The sequence below is a fragment of the Festucalex cinctus genome, chromosome 14 (genome assembly GCF_051991245.1).
Source record: "Festucalex cinctus isolate MCC-2025b chromosome 14, RoL_Fcin_1.0, whole genome shotgun sequence".
In the NCBI taxonomy this organism is placed as follows: Eukaryota; Metazoa; Chordata; class Actinopteri; order Syngnathiformes; family Syngnathidae; genus Festucalex; species Festucalex cinctus.
Genome location: NC_135424.1, coordinates 15,094,938 through 15,120,758, shown reverse-complemented (window position 1 = coordinate 15,120,758; position 25,821 = coordinate 15,094,938). Strand labels below are relative to the sequence as shown.

Genomic DNA, 25,821 nt, shown 5'->3' with positions numbered 1-25,821 from the left:
CAAAAGCTGGTTAGCTCCCTCAACAAATACGCATTTCCCTCCACTGTGCTCTGTACAAAAAATGCAGCTGCTATGCCTGTGCATGTCAGAGTTTGTCTTTCTGCATCATCACAATAGGGACTATTGTTTGAACACCCCTACATGTGCGATGACGGTGACGATGAGTATTTTTTATTTATTTTTTTTGAAAAGTGTCTCAGCAGACTACATCCTCACCTTAGCTGTTCAAATTTGAAAACAGCAAAAGTAGATATGATGAGGAAATATGAGCCCCCCCCCATGTGCATGCCCTGTAGATCTTTATGAAACGGTACATTTGGTGTAACGTCACAGTGTGGAGGGATGTAGACACTGTTTTGTATTGTTTCAGGCCCATATAGGAGCCAGATGTGAATACGCACTGACACAACAAAGTGATCCACTATAGAAAAGTTTGATCCTTTGGGGGAAGTAGGCTTTCTTTTCATCCCATGTCTGTTTTCAAACATATTCCATGTTTTTCACATGCATCCTGTTGTAAAACGTCATCTGGTAAAACATATGTATCTTTTATTTATTTTTTTTACTGCCATGCTATTTCATATTATGGAGGATATTTGTGCACTGTAGTTGTATTTTATCGGATACAGTTACGGATTGCTCATGTAAAATGTTAGATTTACTCTCATGTCCTACTATTGGATCTTGTAAATCAAAGGAATGTCCAAAATATCTTTGCTCATATATGCCAGTGGCATATGATGACAGAGCAGTTATAGGCTTTTCCACTAAATGTGTACTTTGAAATTTTCTATTGTAAAACATGTGCCTTGGCTCAATAAAGTTTTGGGAACATTGCTGGAAAGGATCCGCTTATCATAGAGCAAATGATTCATTTGTTCTTGTAAAAATGTCATCACAACATTGTTTACACAGAGTTAAAAAAAAACCCAAAAAAAACACACACACACACAAAGACAAGCGATCGCCCCGAGGCAAACAAATGTCGACTGGAGCCCACCTGACACGTTGTGAATAACAGATTTATCATCCCTCCATAATCCTTCCTGCGTTAATCAACTGATTACCCCATTGCAGGAGAATTTGGAGCTCATTGCGTTAATTGCCGGTTTAGGTTTCTTTTGGCTCAGGTGCCGCATACCCCGCGTGCTTACCTTCACAACTGTTGCAGTTTGTGTGCGTCAAAGCAGGGAACAAGCTGCTCTTTAAAACATCAACAATGAAGCCGTGAACAAATATCAGACGTCTTCTAACAAAACAAGTCCCGACACTCTGCAACCTCCTCAGGGTTTAGAAGGATTTAATGACACGTCAGAGAAGTGCTAAATTATCTATTGCCTACACAGAGGTTATCATTTATGATGAATGAGAGCTTTATGTGACATTTGTATATATTTTGTGAGCTGATTAGTTCTATCGGGATTTGGATAAACTTATGATTGTGATAAAAAAATAAAATAAAATAATAATTTCGTCAAATGTGGTTTAATACATAAGAATGTTTCCCCCCCCAAAAAAAATAAATTATATAATCCATACCTTGATCTACAATTTATAAATATAAGTAATGACCAATCACAGCACAGCTTCAGAAAACAGGTGAGCTGTGATTGGTCGTTACCTGAGCAACATTGATGTCATCTTCAGTCGACAGCAAGTGGAAAATGGCCGCCCCCTGAGAGGGATAAGAACAGCTGGATTTTGCTTCATATCTTACATTCCATAAATGTAATATTAATAAGAATGTCATGTTTAGACTAGTGAGGTCACCTTTAATGTAGTTAATTAAACGCATGTTCCGTCATCCTCTGGCAATAAATTCTTGAACGCAACAGTTTACTTTCCTTGCACAGCCCCACATTTTGCTCAATTACTTTTGGGCACTTTGATTCAACAGCACATTTGAGCAACATTCTGAGTTTCCAAATTTGTATTTCCAAATGCACCCGCGATGACGCAACGTGGATTTTAGGCGTACATTTTCTCATTTTTTGTAAAACAACATTCAAAAACATGTTTGACTGGACTGACTTAGAAGGAAAAAAAACAACACAAAATACAGAAGTAAAACTACAATAGATGAGATTATGGTCACGAATGAAAACCTGCAATAGAATGAAGCCGTAATAACCAACCAGTGAGAGAACACGTTTCAACTGCATGTGTAACTTCTGCCAACATTTTCTCCTTCTCATAACCAGAGGGAGCAGGCCATGCCATTTATAAATACATTGCATTTATTACATAAGGAAGAATCCAAGGAGAAACATTTTGTTGATCAAACCATCATCCCTGACTATGTTGTGCTGTATTCTGATTCTGTGCGGACATGCAGTTGTATGACGTTTTGACACAGTGAAGAGTTCAAGAGTCGCGTTAGCCGTCCGGCTCAGTCATTTGCATTTCAGGAGGAATATTTCCTTCGTGAGAACTTCAGACTCAGATTGTCTCCCACCTCATCCAGGTGGTGCAGCACCTGAGGACAAAGCAAAGGGTTCATGGTGTGTTTGTGTGCGAGTTTACACGTAGGCCGTACCTCGTCCAGCATCTCTTTGGTGTGGGCTGCAGACATGCAGAAGCGAGCGCGGGCTTCGGTTATCGGCGTAGCGGGGAAGCCGACCACGACGACGGCAATTTTCCTCTCAAGCATTTCTCGAGCAAAAGCTCTGGTCAGCGATACAGAAATAAAAATGGTTACATGACATTGTGGCTTATTGGCTTGCTTTGGTGATGTGCTATCAAGTGCCTTTCTAATTAATTGCATTGTCTCTTGTGCCAATGCAGCAACTTCTTTTCATGGATTGAAATGTACACACACGTCAATGTGCACTGGAACACACGTTCTACCTGAGCGGGCTCTGCATAATAGCTACCTGATGTTTTCTGTTCGGTAGTCACAGATACGAGTCAACCCAAACAGTCCACACGAGTGATTCATGGAAACTTTTAAACGTGGGCCGTGGCAGCCGCTCAAATCGCTTCAACATGAAAACACGCTGATGTGGCTGAAAATTGCTTGTGACAACAAACAACGCTGAGCATTTAACGCTTCAAAACGGGACCGCGTGCGGTTCATCTGACAACAGAAAGAGGCTCGTGTATACAACTGGAGCATCCTTACACCACTTTGCCCGGCATGTAGAGCAGGACGGGGACCACGGGGGAGGCGTCGTTGCCGTAGATGATGAAGCCCAGTTTCTTAAGCTTGGCCCGGAAGTATGTGGTGTTCTGAGCCAATTGTCGGATGCGTCGGATACCTTCAACAAAAACAAGAAGGGAAAGTGGAATTGTGTAAAGTGTTGACGTTAGGGTTTGATCAGTGTCTGATGTTTGGGTAGATTGTGAACAGAACAAAAAAAAAAAAAACGATTTTGGTATAATTTTGTTGACGTTTTTGTCATTACTACCACTTTTTTCACCCGTTCACTGCAGTAGAGAGGCTACATCAAAACCTTCTGTATGCTCTAGCATTAAAAACAAACAAACGTATAAATATGTCTTTGGGACACTTAAACATTTAAAATAGAACGTATTTATACGTTTTTGGGAGCAAATGAGTTAAAATGTCTGACCACATTGTAGACCAGGGGTGGCAAACTGCGGTCCTCGAGGGCCGGAGTCCTGCAGGTTTTATAGATTTCCCTACTCGAAGTGCAGCTGATTCCAATTAACAGGCTCGTTATCAGGTTTCTGCAGAGCTTGCTGATGAGCTGATCATGAATCAGCTGTGTTGAAGAAGGGAAACATCCAAAACCTGCAGGACTGCGGCCCTCGAGGACCGGATCTCGCCACCCCTGTTGTAGACAAATGTACGAGCTTGGTGGGTTAATGCACCTTTTGGTGCAGTAAATCTTCCGAAGTTCCCATGACTGCCCTACTTCATCTTTTTCTCCATTATCGTCGTCTTCTTCGTATTTTTCTTTGTCATTTTCTTCTCTTCATCTTTATCGTCTTTGTGTTTTTATTCAATGTAATTTTCTTCATCTTTTTCTTCGTTGTCATTTTCGTCATCTTTTTCTTTGTTATCGTCGATGTATTTGTCTTTTTCTTCATTGTCGTCTTCTTTTTTGTGGTCGTCCGTCTTTTTCTTCTTCTGTCATTTTTTCATTGCTGTCTTCATCTTCTTCTTCATCATCTATTTCGTCTTCTTTGTCTTTTTATTCTACGTTATCTTGTTTATCATCTTCTACTTGAGACGAAAAACTTCTGATGAAAAATTCCTCCATAGCAGATAATAATGGAACGTATCACCCGTAAAATAGTGATGGAACATTGTATTGAGCCATGGTGAGTGTGTACACTTTACTAGTTTCAGTTTGAATACGTGTTCCCCGTGCCTACCCTCGCAGGGACACAGTCGGCTGTCAGCAGTAACTAATGCAACGTGAGTTCTTATCTTCCTACGTGAGGCCTACACCTCCATCTGGGCCCGTGCAGCCTCCCTTATGAAGTTGATGATTACAACTCAGCTGCAGCAGCAGATGGTTCAGTTTTGGCCACAGACGGGCACGCTGTGCACGCGCGCACGTTGCCAGACTCAGTCCTTGCAGATTGTGATGCATTTTATACAAACACATGCATTTCATGCCAAAAGCGCCACATGCATTTCAGGTATCTCGATCAAATCAAATGTGCCAGGGGTGCCGCCCCCTCCCCCACCCGTGTTCCCTAACAAGGCAGCTTAGCTACGTGGCTGGCCCAGCTGTGTCTTGGAACATGGTTCTGTTTACATCTGATTACCTAGGAGCGATTGGAAAAGATGGAAGAAAGCATTTGGAAGTCTCCTTATCTTAAATGGGGAAAAACGCATAACATGCAGGCTTCAGCCCACAAGCGCAGGCCACATTTTGTAGATTGTTCCTCTTTTTTTGGAAGGGGCGAAAAGTAGAGGTCACGGAGGTCAAAAACCCGATGCCAGACAGCAATCGTAAGGAGTGGGTCAGACTGCACGGAGGTTCTCTTTGAGTTTCTGAGCTCTCGCCACCAGTTTGCTTTCAAGTGTGAAATTCTACATTCAAGAAAAAAATAAAGGAGGGCGGTGGAGGGAGATGGAAAACGCTAAAGATAAATGAAGACTTTGTTTATTAGTGATCAGGTGAACGAACACTGGAGTCATTGTTTGCAAACGAGTGTTTGCTTGAAGACAAGTTATTTCTTTTGGCTGCGCGTTTGGCCGACTTGATTGCATACTCCAGAGTCGAGTCGGTCATACTGATGAAAGCACTGCAGAACTTAAGGTGCGCCGTCAATGACCTGCAGGATTCTGGTGACCTTTTCACTTGTCGTTAATATGTGTTCTACCTGCGCAAGCCCGGTCCTGACAACCAAGTAGGAAGGGGGACTGGTTCTTTGGTGGTACTGCAACTTAATGACTACTTCCCTGCCCTCATGTCTGATGCCATTAAAGCAGAAACTATTCAGAGGTCTACGGTTCTTTACAACACACATGAAAATGATTTCCTCTATGTGAGGGTCACGTGTGCTGAGGTACTGCACGCCCTCCGCCCTCTTTTCTTTCTACCACTCCAGACCCCTGTAATTGCTACCAGATTTTGGGTCCGAGCAGCTGTTTGTCTTCCCCTGCGGGTCTGGACTTACTCCTAATGCTAACATTGGTACAGTCCTCCGGATTCAGATTGCTTTTGTTGCCATAGAAATTATGCGCAGGTGTAAAGATTTACAAAGAGACGAGCATATAGTATTTGTCAAATCCAAACCTAAACGAGTACTGAGACGGTACTTACCCTCTGTGCTGCCATCTTGTCCTGTGATGCACTTTATAGCCCGTATTACCTGCTCGGCGATAGGAGGAGACATGCTCGAAGTGTACATGGCACCGTGAGACCGGCTACGCAGGTAATCGACCAACTCCTGCAATGAAAGTCCGACATGTCCATCAGTGGGGAAAAAAAAAATACTGGACATACTGTACAGGGCTGGACCCTGATGCAAAAATGCTAACAAGGTTTCTAATTGCCTGTAGGTGCTACAAGGCTATGACAAAGTACTACTTTTGTCTAACAGAGGCTCTTCAATTCACTTTTAGGGAACGTCCCTTAGAGATTTGATACCTTTAAGAACATCTCTTAAAGGTTTGATTTCCAGTAGGTGCCACAAAATTGATAACAAATCAGTACTTATGTCGAACAGAAGCTTGTCAACCAATTTGACAACTTACTTAGCACTTTTATAACATCCCTTAAAGTTTTGGCAGGTGCCACGAAAGGACGACAAAGCACTACTTTTGTCTAACAGAAACTCCTCAACTTACTTCAACAAATAAATTGCACATTTATTACATCCCTTTATAACATTTAATTGCCAGTAGGTGCCACAAAATGACAAAGTTCTACTTTCATCTAACAGAAGCTCCTCAACTCACTTTAGCACATTACTTTACACATTTATAACATCCCTTTGTAGTAGGTGCCACAAAATGACAACAAAGCTCTACTTTTGTCTAACAGGAGCTCCTCAGCTCACTTTAACAAATAAATTGTGCATTTATTACATCCCTTTATAGGGTTTAATTGTCATTAGGTGCAAAAAAAGGATGACAAAGCACTACTTTTGTCTAACAGAAGCTCCTTAACTCACTTTAACAAATTAATTGCACATTTATTACGTCCCTTTAAGGTTTAATTGGCAGTAGTAGTAGATGCCAGAAAATGGCGACAAAGCACTAATTTTGTCTAACAGAAATTCTCCAACTCACTTTAACAGTTTCCTGACACCAAGATGGTGTCAGGGAAAAGGTGAGATGAAGCAAAATGTATGAATAAGTGAATACTTAAATGTGAATATATGAGGGTTTACTGATATTGAAAATATACTGTCTCCTACATCCATGTATTTGCCATAATAGAGGAACACCAAAAGAAGCCAAAGCCCCAAAATTAATAATTGCCTACAGATGCCCCAAGATGGTCGTAAATCATTACATTTTTTAAAATGAAGCTCCTCAACTCACTTTTGCACCAAGATGCCACAAGATGGCAGCAAAGCACTACTTTTATCTAAATGATGCTCCTCAATTGTTCCTTGACGCTAAAATACCACAATAGGAACACAAAATAATAAATGTGGATTTTCAGTGACTAACAGAGGATAAGTTCCAAAAAAGAAATTTAGCAAATAGTTGAATTTCCGAATGTCAAACCGTGAATATGTGGGGTTCACTCTATTTCAAATATGCACTTTCCCCTAAGTTCATCTGGCTGAGCTAATGGAATAAATGCACTTCTAAGTAAAAACCACTAGAGGAAGCCCAAGTTCACTCCACACCTGAAAATCAATTTACAGGATGGTTCTCTGTCACCATAATGAGCTTTGGAACACCTCCCACTCTCAACTCTCCGGGAGCCCGAGCAGAAGACTGAAACGAGCCAGAATGGGCCCCGTCATGCTCATTATTCTCACATGTCAGCGGGTGACGACTTCCGCCGCTGGTGAGAAGATGTGAGAAGCAGGATTGCTGCAAATCCATCTGATCGTGTGCGGAAAGCGCTCCGAGCTTGGAGCAGACTCAGAAAGCTATCGTGGAATGTGCCGGGTGATGACACGTCGCTCGGTGTTGCCGTCTGGCCACCGCTTCCACTCTCGCCATCTGTCCCCGCTGGGCGGCGGCTGCGGCTTGCTCGTGCACATGGGGAAATGCAGGATACAAATCCCGAAATGACGTTACATCTGTTTTCATTTGAAGACTGGGATTTTCACCGCAGGATTTTGGTGTGACCAAGATCACCAATAAGGCCGACATGTCAGAGAAAGAACGTCCATCTCACGTCTGGGGAGTTGAGTGACAGCTAAGGAGAGTCTCCTTCGGCCGCAGACACAAACAAAATTACCAGTGTTGCAGTGTGCACTTACGGAAGCGTAGAGCTGCCAATGTGGAGTAAACATTTTTGGCGATGTATGTTCGAACATATTTGCGAGTATGTTTGAACATACTCGCAAATGTGTTCGAACGTACATGTAGGCTACATGCTACAAAGTTAGCATACCTTCCCATAATGCCACAGGGTATTATTTGCGCATGTGCGAGTGAAAACAAAACCCAATTTTTTAGGCATTGTGATTTAGATGATTTAGGTTCGTCATTTTTCGCCTCATAATGCAATGGGGAATTTTCCCTGCGCAAGGGTAATACCCCGTTGCATTATGGGGCGAAAACTGGTGAACCTAAATCATACACGGCAGACATAATAAATCATAAAAGTTATGAATAAACACTGTTTTTGTCTACTTAATTTTCTAATGAATTGGTAATGTGGCCCAAATGCCTAAAAAATTGGGTTTTGTTTAGGTATGCTAATTTGTAGCATGTAGCCTACATGTACGTTCGAACATGTTTGCCAGTATGTTCAAACATATTTGCGAGTATGTTCAAACATATTTCAATACGTTCAAACATATTTGCAAGTATGTTGGAACATATTTGTGAGTATGTTCAAACATATTTGCGAGTATGTTCGAAGTTCGAACATATTTGCGAGTATGTTCGACCATACTCGCCAGCCAAAAATGTTTATTCCACATTGGAAGCTCTATGCTTCCATATCCATCCACTAAAGTAGGAGCAGTGCAAAAACAAAGTAACTTGAGTTTTTCACTGGTCCACCCAGAAACTCCCCAACAAATAAATAGCTACATATCGAGAAGTTCTATCTAACCTGATTCTTCCTGGACTTTACTACAGCCAGCTGTCAAACCAGGCACAGGGTTGGTACTTCAAACATGATCACGCCTGTTAAACCCGCGTTGTTAAATCTGGAGCACAGTTCCGAGGTTGCCACAAGAAGGGGCTGGCCATCTGCCAGCTGTACCTTCTTATTATGGCTGAGCCAATATAAGGAAAGGACAGGAAGGGTTCCGTTCTCAATACCTAATTCAAACAACATTTTTACTTCCTCGGCAGCATTCTAATCAAGTGCCACAAAAGCCGTGCGGTTATGTACTAAAGTGTACCTCTTAATGGAGTAAGTCAAAATTACAAAAGCCTGCGCAACATTTGTTGGACGTATGTGAGCTTTGAGAGCAATGGGCAGTGACAAAATGTGTAGAGTTAATGGTAAACATCTTGTCAAGAGAACCTAGCTAAATTCGCGATCAGTCACTTTTAGATTTTTTTTTTTTTTAGGATGGATGAGACAGAGAGAGAGACAAGAAATCCAATCTTACAATACAAATTGTTAATATCAATATGCAAATTTTGATCAAACTTAACAATTTGGTTGCAGAAAGTAGGCTGCGCTCGGGTGCATGTTTGTGAATTTGGTAGACATGCTACATAACAGAAAGTAGACTCAATTTTAGACTCGGTAAAAGCAGGTCTAAATGGTAGCACAGGTGGTGTAACCCGATTTTGGTGGATTTGATCAACATGCAGGCAGACAGATTGGCACACCATGGATGTGTGTGTTCAATGTATGTATGTATCATATTTAATTCACAAATATGATGACAACGTGGGACAACCCTCTAAATCAATGATAATTATCATGATGGATTTGGGGGTCGCACATGGCTGCACAATCAGGGCTGCACGACAGTCTCCAATTGCCCAATTCGGCCGGCTACATCATCTGCCTGTATAAACACAATTCTAGGAAAATACCAAAAGAAAGAAAACTCATGTGCAGAATTAAATTGCACATGTGCTAGACTTTGGCAAATAGGCCCCCCTGGTGTTTCATTTAATCTCTTTCTCAATGCTCCCATTTTGGGCTATTAGATGTTCTGTTACTTTGGCCTCTGGTGTAAATAAAATATGGCCAGTTCTTGTCTATTTTCTACAAATGGGTCCACTTATAGCCACCATTCCATTTTCCACACCTCCAAGATGACCAAAGGTGACAGTCACACGTTTTGATTTATAACGTTTTCTAATAGTATGGACGTTTTATTTGTAATAGTTTATTTTCCATATTGATTAAATGCATTGTAATTTCCTGGAGGAAATTACAATTACACCCTGCTGTATACTTGAGTTGTGCATGTGGAGCCTCTGAGCTGAGTCAGAGTCCGTTGCTTGAAAGAAGACAAAACAAGCATCAGTTCCAATTCCTATTTGTCCACAACTCGAACCGTGACTCTCTTCTTAGATGGTTTACTGCTCCCAATTAATTCCATTCATGAAAAGGATTTTTTATTTTAAAAGCTGACAACAAGGTTATTATGTAATACAAAGTTGTTCCTCAAGTGGCGCTAGTAAGACGAGCGCTAGTAGAGAGCTGCACTTCTTCTCACACATGGTGTTATGGTATGTGGCTAACAATGTCTTTGCCCAGAAAAAGTGAGTCACAGTAGCGTGATGGTCGGCCACCCTGTAGAGTTAACACGCTCAAGCTGCTTGTATTCAATGTCGTGTTCTTTCAATGGCCGCCATAAACATGACTTGAATAGCGTGTTGAAAAGAAGTAGCTAGCTTTGATTGTTTGTTTGTATCTAGTCTGCGCTAACGTTAAATCCGTTTCTACACTCACCTTTTTGCCTGCAATATAGCCTCCGGCAGCCCCAAAGCTCTTGGTGAAGGTGCCCATCATCACGTCCACGTCTGCCGGGTTCACCCCGAACAGCTCCGTCACGCCCCCCCCACCCGGCCCCACTGCGCCGATGCTGTGGGCCTCATCCAGGTACAGGCATGCCTTGTATTTGGTCTTCAGAGCGATCAATTCGGGGAGGCGTACCACTGAGCCCTCCATGCTAATGATGGGGTTAATGGGAGAAAAAGTTTGGACACACCTTGATACACTATCTAACATCCAATGTTGTAACAATTCATGAATAAAGAGTAAACCGACTCCTGAATGAATGAGAAAAAACACACTTTGTGTGTATGTAAATATTGTAATTCACCGGAGCTAAGCAACTCCTGCAAAAGGAAAAAGGAGCCATGAATTAAAGGAACTCAAGTGTTTAGCCTAATCAACCTTTGCAGCTCTCTTTAGCCTTGATTTGGCGCTAATGAGCAGATGGAGTCACTGAGACATACTGTTCTTTTCAACTCGCTCCTGAAATTGACACAAGTCACTTTATTTCGTAAAATATACCAACTGACACCAGATACATGTCTGAGAGCCAATTGTACAATGTTAAGTGAGTTTGTGTGGTGTAATAGCAACTGACCTATAGATGCCTTCCACCATAATCAGGATTTTCCTCCAGGGCCTGTGGGTTCGAGGCTGCCCCCAGCAGATTGAGTCTCTTAACTCCTTCTCTAAATGGACCATGTCTTTCACATACAACACACAGAAACAGATTTTACAATGTTAAATGCTAATGCTTAACTAGTTCCACCTGTGATGTCGGTAGCGTGTTACAAAGTAGCACGTTAAATAAAACACATTTTTGATTAATAACTAATGTAATTACTATTAAAAAAAAAGAAAAAAAAAAGTAATCCGACTAGTTACTGCTGCAGAAATGAGCAAGAATTGACAAGGCTTAAATGAACAGCACACACTTCTGAGCGCAAATGTGCCCCTCTCATTCACGCATTTTATTGAAAACTAATGGTTATTGATTCTCAACACTAAAGTCACTAAATAATTAACTACTGTATATATTATAGAACACTTAAGAAAGGTAAAAGAGAGAGATTTGTTTCAAGATGCAAGTAGTCACTATTTTGAGTTTGTCCCAGCTAAAAATGTAAATATTAAAAGGTTTGTTGTGCATACTATTCAATCAACCGTGTTATCTATGTAGCTTCTATACACAATAATATATTATTATTTTTATTATAAAATATTGTTTTAAAATAATTTATAAAATAAAGGCACACTTAGTAATATAATTTATTATTTTTAATATTATTAATTTATAATAATAATAATAATAATAATAATATCTAAAAATGATAATATATTGTTTTAAAATAATAAAAAATAATAAATAATTTATAAAATAACGGCAGCCTTAATAATAATAATGCTAATAATATATTATTATTATTAATTTATTATAATATATAATAATGATATTATTATTATTATTAATTATTATTATTATTAATAATAAGAATAATAAGAATAATATAGTTAAGGCTGCCTTTATTTTATAAATTATTTTAAAACAATATTTTTGGTAAGTGTTAAGTCTAGAAAGACTTTATAAAATAATTTTTTGAATTAAAAAAAAAAAGTAGCAAATATATTAGGTGGAATCCTGAAAAGACTACTTCCTAAAATTCAAATATTTATGTTAAGTTGCTGTCTTTATTTTATAATCAAAGCAAACTTTGTTCTTAAACGTCACTGTTACAAGCACACTTCCAATTAAGTGACAAAACCGGGTGTCAGTTTTATATTAAGCAGGGTTGTCGGTATCAGCTAAATGTAACTATTAAAGTAACTTGTTATCTAACATAGTTACTTTTTAAATCAAGTAATCAGTCAAAGTTAGTTTTTTTCAAGGTATCTGTGGCAACACTGGTTCTTCAAATTCATCCACACCCTCGCCAAATTTTAGCTCATAGTTCCGACATTGGAGATTCAAATCTCGGTACTCTGGCCTCCTCTCATATTCCAAAAATGTGCATATTAGGTTATTATAAATGTTAATTGTCCTTTAGTGTGAATGGTTGTGAGTGGTTGTTTGTCTAAATTTGCCCCATAATTGGCTGGCGACCAGTTCACGATGACTCTTGACCAAGTTGAGAGGCTACAGTTCACCCATGAGAGCCCACATGAGGTTCTGTTGTATAGAAAATGGGTGGATTGATGTGGTGTTTTCTGAGTGGAAATAACACAAAAAAATTGGCATTTTCATTCTTCACTATAATATCCATGACAATGTCAAGAAAACTAATTTTTCTACACTATCTTAAATTAGCACTCTCACAAACTTTTTGAATGAATGGCAAATTAAAATAATAATAATAAAAAAAATTGGACTCTAAATTTGGTCATGATTGTTGTCTTCAATGTAAGTACAGAGAGGAAATAGCAAGTGCAAGCAAAAGTAAAATTATTACCTTGAACATTACATAAAAAAAAAAAAAAAAACACATTTCATGAACTTCTAAGAGGAAATGTGGATTTATATCACATAAATCAAAGCGTGCAAAGCTCCTGATTTCATGCTGTTAATGTTAATGTGGTCAATGTTACTTACTCAACCAACCAGCAGATGGCAGTATTCAACAACTGTATTTGTAAGAAATAATCAGGGCCCCCTCATCAGACCTAACAATTCTTCACAGAGGCATCCTTACTTAGGAGGAAATGGATGCTTTTCGGATAATTTTGCTACCCGGAAGAGCAGATTACTGCAATTAATTTTTACCAAATGCCACCACAGTGGGGACCATTTAAACTTATTATGGGAAAGACTGTTTGCAAGTAAATGACTATTGATTTGAGATAAGTTACCTGTCACACTGGACGAGCATTCTTCCGGGCATGTGCATCCATTGTGTGATCGTATCTTTGACTTAGCTTACTGATCCTTAGACATACAGCATGTTATTGCATACATATGTGATGACTAGACAGACCAGTTCAGCGACTTTTTGCGTGGGGCACCCAAGGAATAGCATTGAATGTTAATTATTAACCTGGGGTGTGGCACAGTGGTCTGGTTTAGCCCCATTTGTAAATATGGGCCTTGCACTAATAAGAGTGCACGAGCAGCGAGTACAGGAGGTACAAAGGCAGCGAGAGGTCATTTGTTCAGCTGCCTCAGGGCTCTCTGCCCTGCGAGAGCGGCTTGGAAATACCTATAACTGACTTGGCTTGTACCTGTCAGTATGCATTTAGTACTGGCGGACTGTCTCGTTTGTCCTGTCTACTGAAAGAGCAGCCAATGTTCCTTATCCGAGAACGGCGAATGATGTATCTTTCATGTAGCCGTTATTGAAAGAAAGAAAGAAAGAAAAAACTACACGCGCTTTGACAACCTAATAGCAGGCTGAATTGCAACAAGATTGACATTTTCATTTAAATACACATTCCGCTTTTCCGCTGATAGATAAACATGGTCGTGACTGTGAAGTGAACCCTTTTCATTAAAGCCTTCACAATTGCTGATCCAAACATAGAATGTTAAGTAGGTCTTTCCTGAGGCAAATGCTGTGCTGTGGAGAAAGTAATGTTTTCCTTACAGCACTAATAGTTTGGAATTAATAGATGATGATGAATAGACTAGATGGGTCTATATATACCATATTGTAAACAGGGTTTGGGCACCCTTTCCCAATTAAGGTTAAACACTTTTTGACATCAATTTTTTTAAGTGTTTTCCACTCTTGACAGCACTGATGAATTGCATGCCTTTATAAACCTTGCATCATCAAAATTGTACTTTTAGTAGGGATGGGTGAGTATCGATAGCAGGTATCGATAAAAATTCAATTTAAAAACGGAATACAGTCGTACTGTATATCAAAATGCATTCATGACAATCATCCATGCAGGTGTCATCTCCAATGGCATTTCCAGCTGTGACTCACCATTGTGTTTGAAAACCTTGATGGTTGCTCCCGACAATCGAGCCCCTAAGATGAGAGAAGTGTGGTTGAGCTCATCACTCAGGATCAAACAGCCCTTGGAAGGAAAAGTTTGACACTTAATTTCTCCTGACTAAAATGAGGAAATTGCAAAATCCAAATTGCTGCACAGGAGTGTCTAGTGTTTCCAAAAAGTATGTTTATGATTAAAAACAAATTAGTACAAAAACAGTTTATGAGATATTTTAATGAGATTTGCCTTATGTACTCAGTGGGTAAGTTTTTTAAAGAACAATGTGTATTAATTAGCACCATCTAGTGGTGAACTAGTAATTCTTTTATTTTCAAAACAAAAGTATGTTCTCTCACATTAACGTACATTTTGTTGGTCTAGTAATCGCTATTTATTACATTGTTGAGTAAGGCGATTCGGGCTCCCGCCACTTGTCTCTTTGCTTTCGCTAGCTTTTGCTAGCTTCTCTTGTTAGCTGCTGTCGATAGCCGCTCCAGCTAAATCTAGCTAGCCTCTCTTGTTAGCCGCTCCAGCTAGTTCTTGCTAGCCATTCTTGGAAGCTCCTGCTCGCTCGCTCGCTCGCTCACTCACTCACTCACTCCAAATGATTGTTAGTAATTGGTGGTAGGCTTGCTAACTGTGGTCTTTCTGAGGTACCGTAATCTTTGCATTCTATTAGTTCACCACTAGTTGGCACCAAATCCTACACACTCCTTTTAAATCACATAGAATTTGTGTGTTACTGGCAGCCTGTTGATGAAATGGAAAATGGCTATACTAAAAAAAACAAAAAAAAAATAAAAAAAACACATTTGAAATTTAGTAAAGATACTTATGGTTAGCCTACATTAACGTGCTAACTGATTGAACATACTGCAAAGCCTTCTCCACTATTTTAGCACAAATAACACTGAAACACTCACAAGCATTTGACATCATACTGTACGTTCAAATGAATTCTTATCAAGAGTGTGCTGACACCATCTCAGTGACAACCTCCCTCGGGCCTCGGATCCAACTGGCCCGCTCCCTAGACCAACAGCAGCTGTCACTAATGCAAGGCCTGTCTTGGCATGGCATCATCGGTCAGAGTTGGCAGCGTGGCTTGACCCTCCTCGGCCCCTGCAGGGTTACAGTGGGGGCTGCAACCTCTTGAGCTGCATAAACGCTGCCGCACTTTCGTCAGTTCAACAGTCCCCTTCCTCCTGTCCGGTCCAATCAGATATCCGTGCACTGCGTTGCCCCTGGTAACCTGTGACTGTCTGTGTGAGCTTTGACTGGTGCGCCGACAGGCAAGCGTACGGCTAATAATACCCTTGAGAGGTGCTCTTAACAAAAACGTGCCCCTCCTTGTCATTGTATCTGAAGGCAACTACTTGATGTATACCCAGAGCCTCAACCTCCTGGCGACTGTTATGTTTAATTATGATTATTTTAATTAATGGGGTGAGTCGGGATTTGTTCAGAGCTGAGTTAAGTTGACTGTTATTCATTAATTTAGGCCATATGCAGGAGAGCGGCACAAGCTTAACTAATTACATTCATATCTCCTTTGTTGCAATATTCTGTATCACAATTGGAATTTTCTTCTACTATGTGGCGTTTATACCTTGCCAACAAGTGCAGGGATGTTCATGGAGTTGGTGGCAAAGCCCATCCCAAACACCATGGCGGACTCCACTCCGAGGAAACGGGCCACGAGATTTTCAAGCTCTACGTGAATGTCTAGGGTACCTAAGTGACAGAAATCACAGTGTTTAATCAAACAAAACATTATTCATACCACAATCTATCCATCTTACCCGAGTAGTGAAAAGGACATCTTAAACTAGTCACCAACCAAGTAGGAATTGATCCCACCGGTATACTACCGCTTCAAACATCAAGTTTAGTAAGAAGAAAATAAAGATGGATTAAAGAGTTCATTTAAGGATGAACTTCAACTGCACTCACTTTACAAGCAAATATGAACTAGAGCTGCAAGCAGCTATAAAGAGCCGTCGCATCCCTGGCCATGTTGGGGTACTGGCAAATAGTACAAGACCCATATTAGGCATTATTCGCCCAGGTTTACACCCTCATAAAAAAAATAAAATAAAAAAAATAAAAAGTGTCATTTTCTTTGCAAACTGTGCATCGCCACGGCAACAGCGTGCCATGAAATTAAAAGTTTTCAATAACTTTTCATCTTAAGAAACATGTCTGCATGAAAGTTTGAAAACAATCAAATAAATTCTTTCGATTCTAGTAGTTTGTTAAAGTATCGCCAAATAATTTTGTCAATTCCTAAATAAAGTCAAAATGGCGGACTTCCTGTTAGGTTTATAGGTTTTTTGGCATTTGGCTCCAAAATACTTTTTAGAAATCTAGGTGAAACGTATTACTGGGAATGCTTTGTTAAACATTTGTAGGGAGCACACTGAGCACGTTTTAAAAATGACACAAATCTCTGAAACAGTTTCAGAAGATTTCGTCCATATTTAGACCCTCAAAAACATGTTTTTGTAAACAGCACATTACCGTGGCAACAGCGTGCAAAGAAATAAAAAACTTCCAAAACATTCTCATCTTAAACATCTTAAAGTGAAACACGCAAAGTTTGAAGATGATCGGACAAATCCTCCAAGCGTTAAAATATGACACCTATGAAAGGACGAAACAAACAAACAAACAAACAAACAAACTCGGTGACAAATTCCAAAGTAAAACAAAATGGCTGACTTCCTGTTAGGTTTAGCATATGACAGCAGCTCTGACTTTACACTGCTTTTCATTACGTTCAAATCCATAAAGCATTGTGCCAAGTCACATTGATTTATGAGTTTCATCAACATGGCTGAAAGCGTGAGTGCACCATTTTTCATCAAATTCACAATCTTGATAATGCTCTTCACCATCAAAACTGAGCCTTAATATCTTAGAGAGGGCAAACCCCTTCAATGAGATCTCATTAGATGTGTGTATGTAGCATAAAGTGTTTGTTTGTTTGTTTTTGCCATTACAATAAATCACATTCAGAGCACTAAACACAGCCAGAAAAATATTTGCATAGTCTTTCTGTTGGTTGTTTACTTCCCTTCTTTTATTCAAAGCACGCAAATGAAGTTGCTTTAATGTTTTTATAACCGGACGAGGAAAAAAAAAGTCCCAATAAAGAGTTAATGATTTGCATCTACAACCTTGACTCTACTGTGTCATAAAAGAAGCACCTTTATATAGTAGCCTGTTTTTGACACATTGATAAAATGTGCTCTTTGGCTTTACTGACGTCTTTTCTCGTTAGCTATTCATCTGAACGCATGGATCAAGATTACTCATCAACTCTTTAAATGTTTGACATGATTGTCTTTTGAAAACATTAGGCTCGCTAACAGTTGCAAAATACACAAGGTGGGTCAGAAAAATTCCAGGACTACAGTTCCAGTTCTGATGTTAAGGTATTTTCTGCACAAAAATGTAATTGTCTACTTAAACAGCTAAACTTTATATGTGGTTAATCAGAAGCAGGTGTGTGCAGGTATGTTTCGTTTAACCTGAGTTTGAATGTGATTGGTTCATTCTGAACACAATCTCACACACAATCTCTAGAGTGTCTCCTGCAAACCACATATCAAAGTTGTTTGTTTTTACTTCCCATATCTAAAAGATTAGCTTTCAGTAGTGGCATACCACACACTGTTTTGACTCAACCTCAACAGGACCATGACATCAAGACGCGGGCCATACCTTGTGACTGTCTCCCATTGAGATCCCCACGAATATTGCACACATTCCATTGAATGACATGATGGCATGTCAAGAAACTGTCATCCAGCTGAGACACAACAATATTTAGTAAAGGAAGTTTTACTAAAGTCTTCATGGGGAGAAATACTCGTCATTCTTTTCACTTTTATTCGTGAGGGAAGGGAAAAACAACACAAATAAATAATTAAAATGAATTATGGATAATGTATTTGTGCATTTTAAAAAGGATAGCAAAATATATTGCATAATTAACTCAAACCCAAAAGACATGTAAAAAAATGTTTTAAAATACTTTGTCCCTGCCTCCCAAAAACATTTTTTTGTTGTTTATGCAAAAGCATACAGAAGGTTTTGATGCAGCTTCTGACATAAAGAGGTGGCTTAATGCAATAGTAGTTATTTTAAAAAACGGCCAGAGGGTGGCAGCAGAGTATAAGAGATCAGCCAGGTCCATCTGACAACAAGCTCGTTTTGTCAGTGTTTTTCTTTTGTTATGTTTTTTGTTTTTTTTTGCAAGAGAACACAATATTCTGTGGGCTTTGCAAATTCAAGTCAAACAGTTGGGTGTGAAGGAGGACGCTTCAGTGAAAATGTCTGGAACTGAATGAGATAATAACCGCCATGTATTTTAATTCCTCTTTGTTATCGTTAGCCTAATGGCTTTTGATTATTAAAAACAAAATGAGAGAAACACAACAAGTTTAACACACAAAAAGAGTTAATTTTATGATTCATCCATTGTGTATTACCATGAATCAATTTATATTAATCTGTCACAGTAAGTTAACCCCTTCATAGATGATTGCAGCGGAGATGACATATTTGTGTGTCGAAACCAATAAATACGCATAATTTGGATGATGTCAACACTTCTGTTTCATGATTGGATCCTAGCAAACCAATCACAATTGCAAGTTGATTTGCATGATGTTCATGTTAAAAATGTTGGTAAGTTTACAACACATTACAGCCATACTATACTGGCGTCCACTATAACAAATAAAAACATGACAACCTCCCCAAAAATTCCATGTTGTTCTTATGTGTGGGGGGGAAAAAAAAAAAAAAAAGAAGGTAAAAATCAGTAAAAAAAAAAAAAAAAAATGGCCAGTAGAAAAAAAGCGGGTCTAAAGCGGTTAAAAATGACTTGCGCTATTATGCTATTAGGGCTAACATCCTGCTTATCATACAACATGCAGCGATGTTACCTCACCTCGGAAAGTGAGTGAGAATAAAGTTTTCTCAGCCTTTCCCGAAATGCAACCTGTTTGGTGAGTTCCTGCACCATGTTTACATTTCAGCAGCAGGCATCGGATTTCATCACGAATACGACAACACGAGATCCCAGCACTCCAAGTCACGCCATCAGAAACTTGACAAGATTTTCAGAAGGTCCCATGCAATTCAGAATTCATCTGAAGCCCCCCTTTGATCCAAGTCACGCTAACACTTCCCACATGTGCTCTTTTTATGCATCCCGCCTCATGTCCGTGGCGTTTCATAACATTATAAGATGTAATTTCCCCATCGCACTGGACGAGCTTCTAATGATCTCAGCTTGTGCCCGAGCGGTACATAATTTAACAAAGGGTGAATAATTCATCTAACATGGCGGCTACTGAAAGATAATTAAACTTGCAGACGGTATAAATCACCAGAAAGATAATAAATGATGGCATATGTGATGAGGGAAATGGAGTTTCATTTCTAGTTTGCGACTCGGCATATTCGTGCTCCGTCAGTGTTGTAAAGCAGATGCACGCTGATGACTTCTGAAGCGGTGTGAGACGCCGCCATCTGGGTTAATGGCCTTGCTCAAAGAAGCTCAAGAGGATCACTCATGCTCATTTCTGTTTCTTTCCCAAAGCAGCACTGAGCGCGCATGCTTACCTGTTTCCTGCCGTGTGCTACAAACGCCGACCCCATACTGGCGCGCTTTGTCTGCCACCGTTTCAAGGTAATCGGCATTGTTCTCTGCAAAGCCGAGGTAGTTGTAGGAGCCCATGTTGATGACGTTGTGTATCGTCCTGCCAGTTAATCTGCAAGCAATTAAACATTAGGAGATCCATTAGTAGTTTAGCTGTTTCTCCTGCACAAAGAGGCCTTCCATTACACTGTATTAAAAGCAAATAAATGTCCAATTACAAAGAAGTTTAAATATGAACTCATTGTGTGGTGATTTATTCATGATGTACAATAATAAATGTTTATTAAAGAAGGAACATTATCTCTTAAGCCAGAGCATGAATCAAATCATTTTACAACTCAATTTATAAGTACAACTTTTAGATTTGAGTTCAACTTCAAAACACAAAAGTTAATAAATGTCAAAGTGATTCACTAGTGAATGCATACTAAATTAATTTGGATTAAGCGTACACTCTACCTCTCTATTCTATTTTATTTATAAATGGAATACATCTTCCAACAATATCTACCATCTCTCGTTACACATTCACATTTTGATTTGTAAGATCCCTGCTCCATTTCAGAATCAGAGTTTTAATTGTATCATTAAAACCTGTCATCCACAATTACCTCAATTCTGTGACTCATGTCATATCCTGTCCCTTCCATTGTTGCTGTTAGAGCAAAAATCTGGGGTCAAAAATAACCCAATTTTGGTCAAAAATCAGTCCGACCCGCTACTTGGGTCAATTTGTCCCAACTTTCTGGGTTGTTTTATGTATAAAATTACCCAGATAGCTGAGTTAAATTGACACAAAAAAGTGGGTCAGTGCAATTATTCACCAAAATTTGCTGAGTTTTGAACCCAGCAGTTTTAGAGTGCAGAGGTGGGTGAGTACTGATACCAGATATGAGTATCATTATAGGGACAATAGCAGGCCTTTTTTCAATATACCGGTACTCGTGATCCTGGTCGACCATTTTTCAGTCAAGAACTAGAGATGATAAATTTGAAGTATAGAAAATTGCCATTAATTTCATGTAATTTTAGGGAAAATACTGTATTGGGATATCGAGATCTTTCTTTAAAATGATCTGTGGTACCGAACATCCCTAGCCATTACACCTATAATTCAATTGGACTCAACTGTAACTGTACGCACAAAATTGCCACATAAATAAAAAAAAATATGACCTCTGATTAGAACATTGAATTGTGCTCTTTCTGCTCCTTTTTACTTTACATGAAGAATATGTTTTACATTATGTCTTTTTTTTCTTTTACAGATTGAAATGAAATGAAATTAACATACAAAAATATCTGTGCTGTCTTATTTCCACAAAGTTGGAAGCATTCTAGTCCAAAATATCTTTTGCTAAAGATGTGCATCTATTGTACAGCACATACTGTAAAGTGCCTTTATAGCTGATAAATCACATCCTCTTCTTTTTATTGCTCTAATGTCCTTGCTGGAGTCTGTGAGAAAACCGTCCGACAGCCTGTGCAGAAAATCAGGCTGAGCGATTGGGCTAGTTTGTCAAAGCTGTCAGTACCTAAATGTCCAATTGTAGTCATCAGAAACTCTCTCCATCAGGTCAAAGACGGGCCCTGGCAGGCTGCACAGCGGACGGTTCCAGTTGTCTCGTACTCTCATGTACAAGTTTCGAGTGTAGAAGTTCTCAAAGTCTTGGTAAAGTGGTACAAAATCCTGGAAGAAGAGACAAGCATACTTTGAGTTTTTGCCAACTCCTGCGTTAATCCCAGAGACCCAAATCAAGGGTTTAGAATAAGAATATGACGCTAAATTGATTTTTAATAAAAATTGAATAAATAAATAAAAATGTAATGTCATTTGAAAACATTTGTTGTCCACAAGTCAAAATCAAAACAAATAATTTTCCTGATATAAGTATTTTATACTAATTGACCCATTCATTTTTCTATAGATCCTTCCAGCTGACATCACTGCTTAGCTTCTGCTGCGCCTCCCGGAGGGCAAACATCCCATAACAAATGAATACAGAGAATTGATTTTCGGCGAGCGTTTTCGTTAAAAGGTTGGAAATATGTCAATTGTCACAAAAAACTTCCCGAGTAGTACACTAGATTACTGTGACTCATTGAAAGCAGCCGTTTGGAGCCGCTAGCTACAAAAAAAATAAAATAAAAATACAATCAGGTTATGACCCACTGTATATGAAAAAGAGAAAAACTACCGGTGCGTCGTAGTTTCGTGCTAGCCACCATGCTCGTATTTCACTCCTCACTGCCTTCCGCCTGGTTTGGAATCACTGCCGGCAGCCGAAAGAACGATCTCATCTCTCTTTGAGCCATTAAAGCATGCGCCATCCGCGCACAAGTTCACCATAGCATTGGTTCGCTTATTAATCAACTGTTTGACCCGTTTTCTAGTTCACGCTGATTGTTTTCTAATTCACTCGCATTGATGCCCTGCCCTCCACCGCAAGGGGCACACTTAAACGTGACGTCACACTGGAGGAGGTCTACAGGTCACTCATTCATTTCCATTACCGGTTAATTTGCCAGCTAATTTGTTGTTCAAAGTCAACTCATTCACTGCCATTGACGGAAAAAGACGTCAAATGATGCATTTTTGCTGGGCTGGCAGTGAATGTGTTAAATGCTCTCTGCTTAAACGCGGTTCCAGACAGAAATACCCAAGCACTTAAATTTGGTGTTCAAAATATAATATATATATCTATAAAAGATTTCCTTTCAGTTTTGGCATACCACACACTGTTTTGACTCAACCTCAACAGGACCATGACATCAAGACGCGGGTCATACCTTGCCACACCTTGTGACTGTCTCCCATTGAGATCCCCAAGAATATTGCACACATTCCATTGAATGACATGATGGCATGTCAAGAAACTGTCATCCAGCTGAGACCCAACAATATTTAGTAAAGGATGTTTTACTAAAGTCTCATGGGGAGAAATACTCGTCACTCTTTTCACTCTTAGTCTTGAGGGAAGGGGAAAACAACATAAATAAATAATTAAAATGAATTATGGATAATGTATTTGTGCATTTTAAAAAGGATAGCAAAATATATTGCATAATTAACTCAAACCCAAAAGACATGTAAAAAAAATGTTTTAAAATACGTTGTCTCTGCCTCCCAAAAACATTTATTTATTTTTTTTGAATGCAAAAGCATACAGAAGGTTTTGATGCTAGCTTAGCAATTAGCATGGCTTCTCAATCTTTCCTCATCATCCCTTCGTGAGAATGATACTTGTCAGATGTGTAGCTTATTCGTCGCCATGGAGGTAATTGATTACTGACTCAGGAGTTTGCAACATCCATTTAACCACACTAGTAAGCAAGCAAAGCTTGTTGCTAGCTACTTTAGCCGTTTGTGGTCAGGTGTATGTAGCACAGAGCCTGCCATGAGTGTGTGTTGCCTACATCCCGTGCGTTGATAATTTAAGTGCATTGAGGCAACCTTAGCATTCGTGTGTCCAACCTAGCGAAGCTTTTTGGGAAGAGTCTCTGCCGTTCGGATAAACTTCAAGATCTGTGATAAGTCCAAATTTTGACCCGCAAACTGTGATGCGAAGCCGCCTTATTTTGCGATCTGTTTCATTGCATAAACTCCCAATTCCAAGTTGTGTTTAAAGCTCATCTCAACTCTATGGCATTACAATGGACAGTAGAGTTTCATGTCAAGTCTAACATGTGAAGCACAGAAACATAGTGCTATCTTGACTCCTCTGAGATTTAATTAGGTCTTCAGCAGATTCTCCCAGTGGTGTGCTGTCTCACCCCTGGCAACATTCGTGTGAAGAGGTATTGCATGAAGAAGGAGAAAGAGCTAAACAGCAAACATTTAAGATAATTAGGACAAAACACAATGTGTTGAGACTCAAGACACGGACAGAGCCAACTGTGCTTTCGCATAATGTGTGAATGCCGGCAATATGCTGATGACTGTAATGACAGCAACGTACCTTCTGTTCCTCTCGTTCCTGCGCGAGATTGCGCTTCTCTAAGCCCACAGCTCTGAGGAAGTCTCTGAAGTAGCCGAAAAGGGTGACGATGCCAAAGCCCAGGTATGTCATGACAGCCACGTACATGGGCGCCTTTTCATAGACTTCATGATTGTGTTGTCCAAAGGTGACGCCTGGACCCTCGACACGTTTCTATACAACAAGACACCAACATGAATCGTCTTATATTGTGATCTAGAAAAGAGAGGGCAAAACCATTTGAGTAAATATAGACTATACCCTCTGTTCTTTTTTTAGCTGGGTGCAAGTCTGCTTCCCTAAGCCAACTGTTGTGAGGAAGTCTCTCAGGTAGCCAAACAGGATGACAATACATGAGTGCAGGTATAAAGGGATAGCCACCAGCATGGGCACATATTCAGAGGACTTCAGTCTGTGCTGCCTGGAGGAAGCAATCAGCTCCGACCCTTTCTATACAACAAGAAGCCCACATTAGAATTTAAACAAGAGACAACATTTGCATGGCTTGATTGCAAACACAAACTAAGCAGTGTTAAATGAAATGACAACAAAACATCAATACTATTATCATAATCCATTTTGTACATCTACATTTTCTACACTGCAAAAAAATGTCAATGTCATATAATTGAAGTGGTATGGCCAAAGCGATTTTTTTAACGAGCGTCACACCTTTTAACTCATTCGATCCCAGCCATTTTCACAGAAGCAGTCCCGTTCGCTGTTTTACTGGATTTTGACCGATTTTGCAAGGCCCACAGAATATTGTGCTCTATTGCTATAAAAGCATGGAACCTATCAAAAGAAAGATTCAAGTCTCTTCTTTCATCAGGAAAAAAAAAAGTACGTTTCTATCTGTTTCCGTTTTGCAGCAATTAGCATTAGAAGAGTCAGTTTTCGCAAATCTATTTAAAATTGTAAGTAATTGAGCTTTTTTTCTACATGGCCCTGGTTGATCTCTTTTGTTCTGCTGCCACCTGCTGGCCGTTTGTGTAATAACTACCATTTCTGCAACCGTTCTTTGCAGTTGAGAGGCTGCATCAAAGCCTTCTGTATGCTCTAGCATAAAAAACAAACAAAAAAAAAAAACATAAAAAACGTATAAATACGTCTTTGGGACACAGAGCATTTAAAAAAAAAAGTAAATGAGTTAACTGACCCACTTTCTGCAATTTTTGGCACGTACCGGCATTTCACATACGCAACGGTTTCCTCATTTTTTAAAATAAGTGTTTTGGAAAATGAATGGATGAAGTATTGATGACAGAATCGGTCAGTGACCAGAAATGTTGACAGTTCACTATTAGCATGTAAATAACAGGAGAACTGCTTTTGTTTTGTTTGTCAATGTAAATCCCAATATTCATCAAGGAAATGTGAGTTTATTTCAAACGTGATACGCTTGGACAACACTGCAGAATGTAGCTGGTTAGCTGGTAATGTTGAGTTAGTTTGAGCCTTTCTTGACTGGCCTTAGTGTCTTTTTGTTTTCAAATAAATGTTGACTCAGCAAACATTTTACTATGGACAACAATATTACATCTGGCATTTCAAATCCTTCTGTTGCTTTTTTTTTTCTTTTTTTTGGGGGGTTTGGTTGTACTAACACCCCCTTACACTTGGTTCTCAATCCTAAAGCCAAATATTTTACGATGTAGTTAAAAATGGTAACTTTTTTTTTTTTTTTTTTTATTTTATTTAATAATAA

The 25,821-nt window shown here is 39.3% G+C and overlaps 1 protein-coding gene across 4 annotated transcripts in view; it reads right to left on the bottom strand.

Moving 5' to 3' along the window:
• Positions 1–1,282: 1,282 nt before the first annotated feature.
• Positions 1,283–25,821, bottom strand: part of sptlc3 (serine palmitoyltransferase, long chain base subunit 3) — a 28,292-nt gene continuing 3,753 nt past the window's right edge. For all 4 annotated transcript variants that reach the window (XM_077495108.1, XM_077495111.1, XM_077495110.1 and 1 more), the window contains exons 3-14: positions 24,375–24,563; positions 24,096–24,287; positions 21,672–21,826; positions 20,100–20,248; positions 16,072–16,196; positions 14,453–14,546; positions 11,128–11,233; positions 10,485–10,704; positions 5,745–5,871; positions 3,122–3,257; positions 2,537–2,666; positions 1,283–2,476 (exon numbers count right to left, since the gene is read on the bottom strand). In XM_077495108.1, coding sequence (XP_077351234.1) covers positions 2,405–2,476; positions 2,537–2,666; positions 3,122–3,257; positions 5,745–5,871; positions 10,485–10,704; positions 11,128–11,233; positions 14,453–14,546; positions 16,072–16,196; positions 20,100–20,248; positions 21,672–21,826; positions 24,096–24,287; positions 24,375–24,563 — 1,695 coding nt within the window. In that variant the 3' untranslated portion in view covers positions 1,283–2,404. The remainder of the gene's footprint in view (positions 2,477–2,536; positions 2,667–3,121; positions 3,258–5,744; positions 5,872–10,484; positions 10,705–11,127; positions 11,234–14,452; positions 14,547–16,071; positions 16,197–20,099; positions 20,249–21,671; positions 21,827–24,095; positions 24,288–24,374; positions 24,564–25,821) is intronic.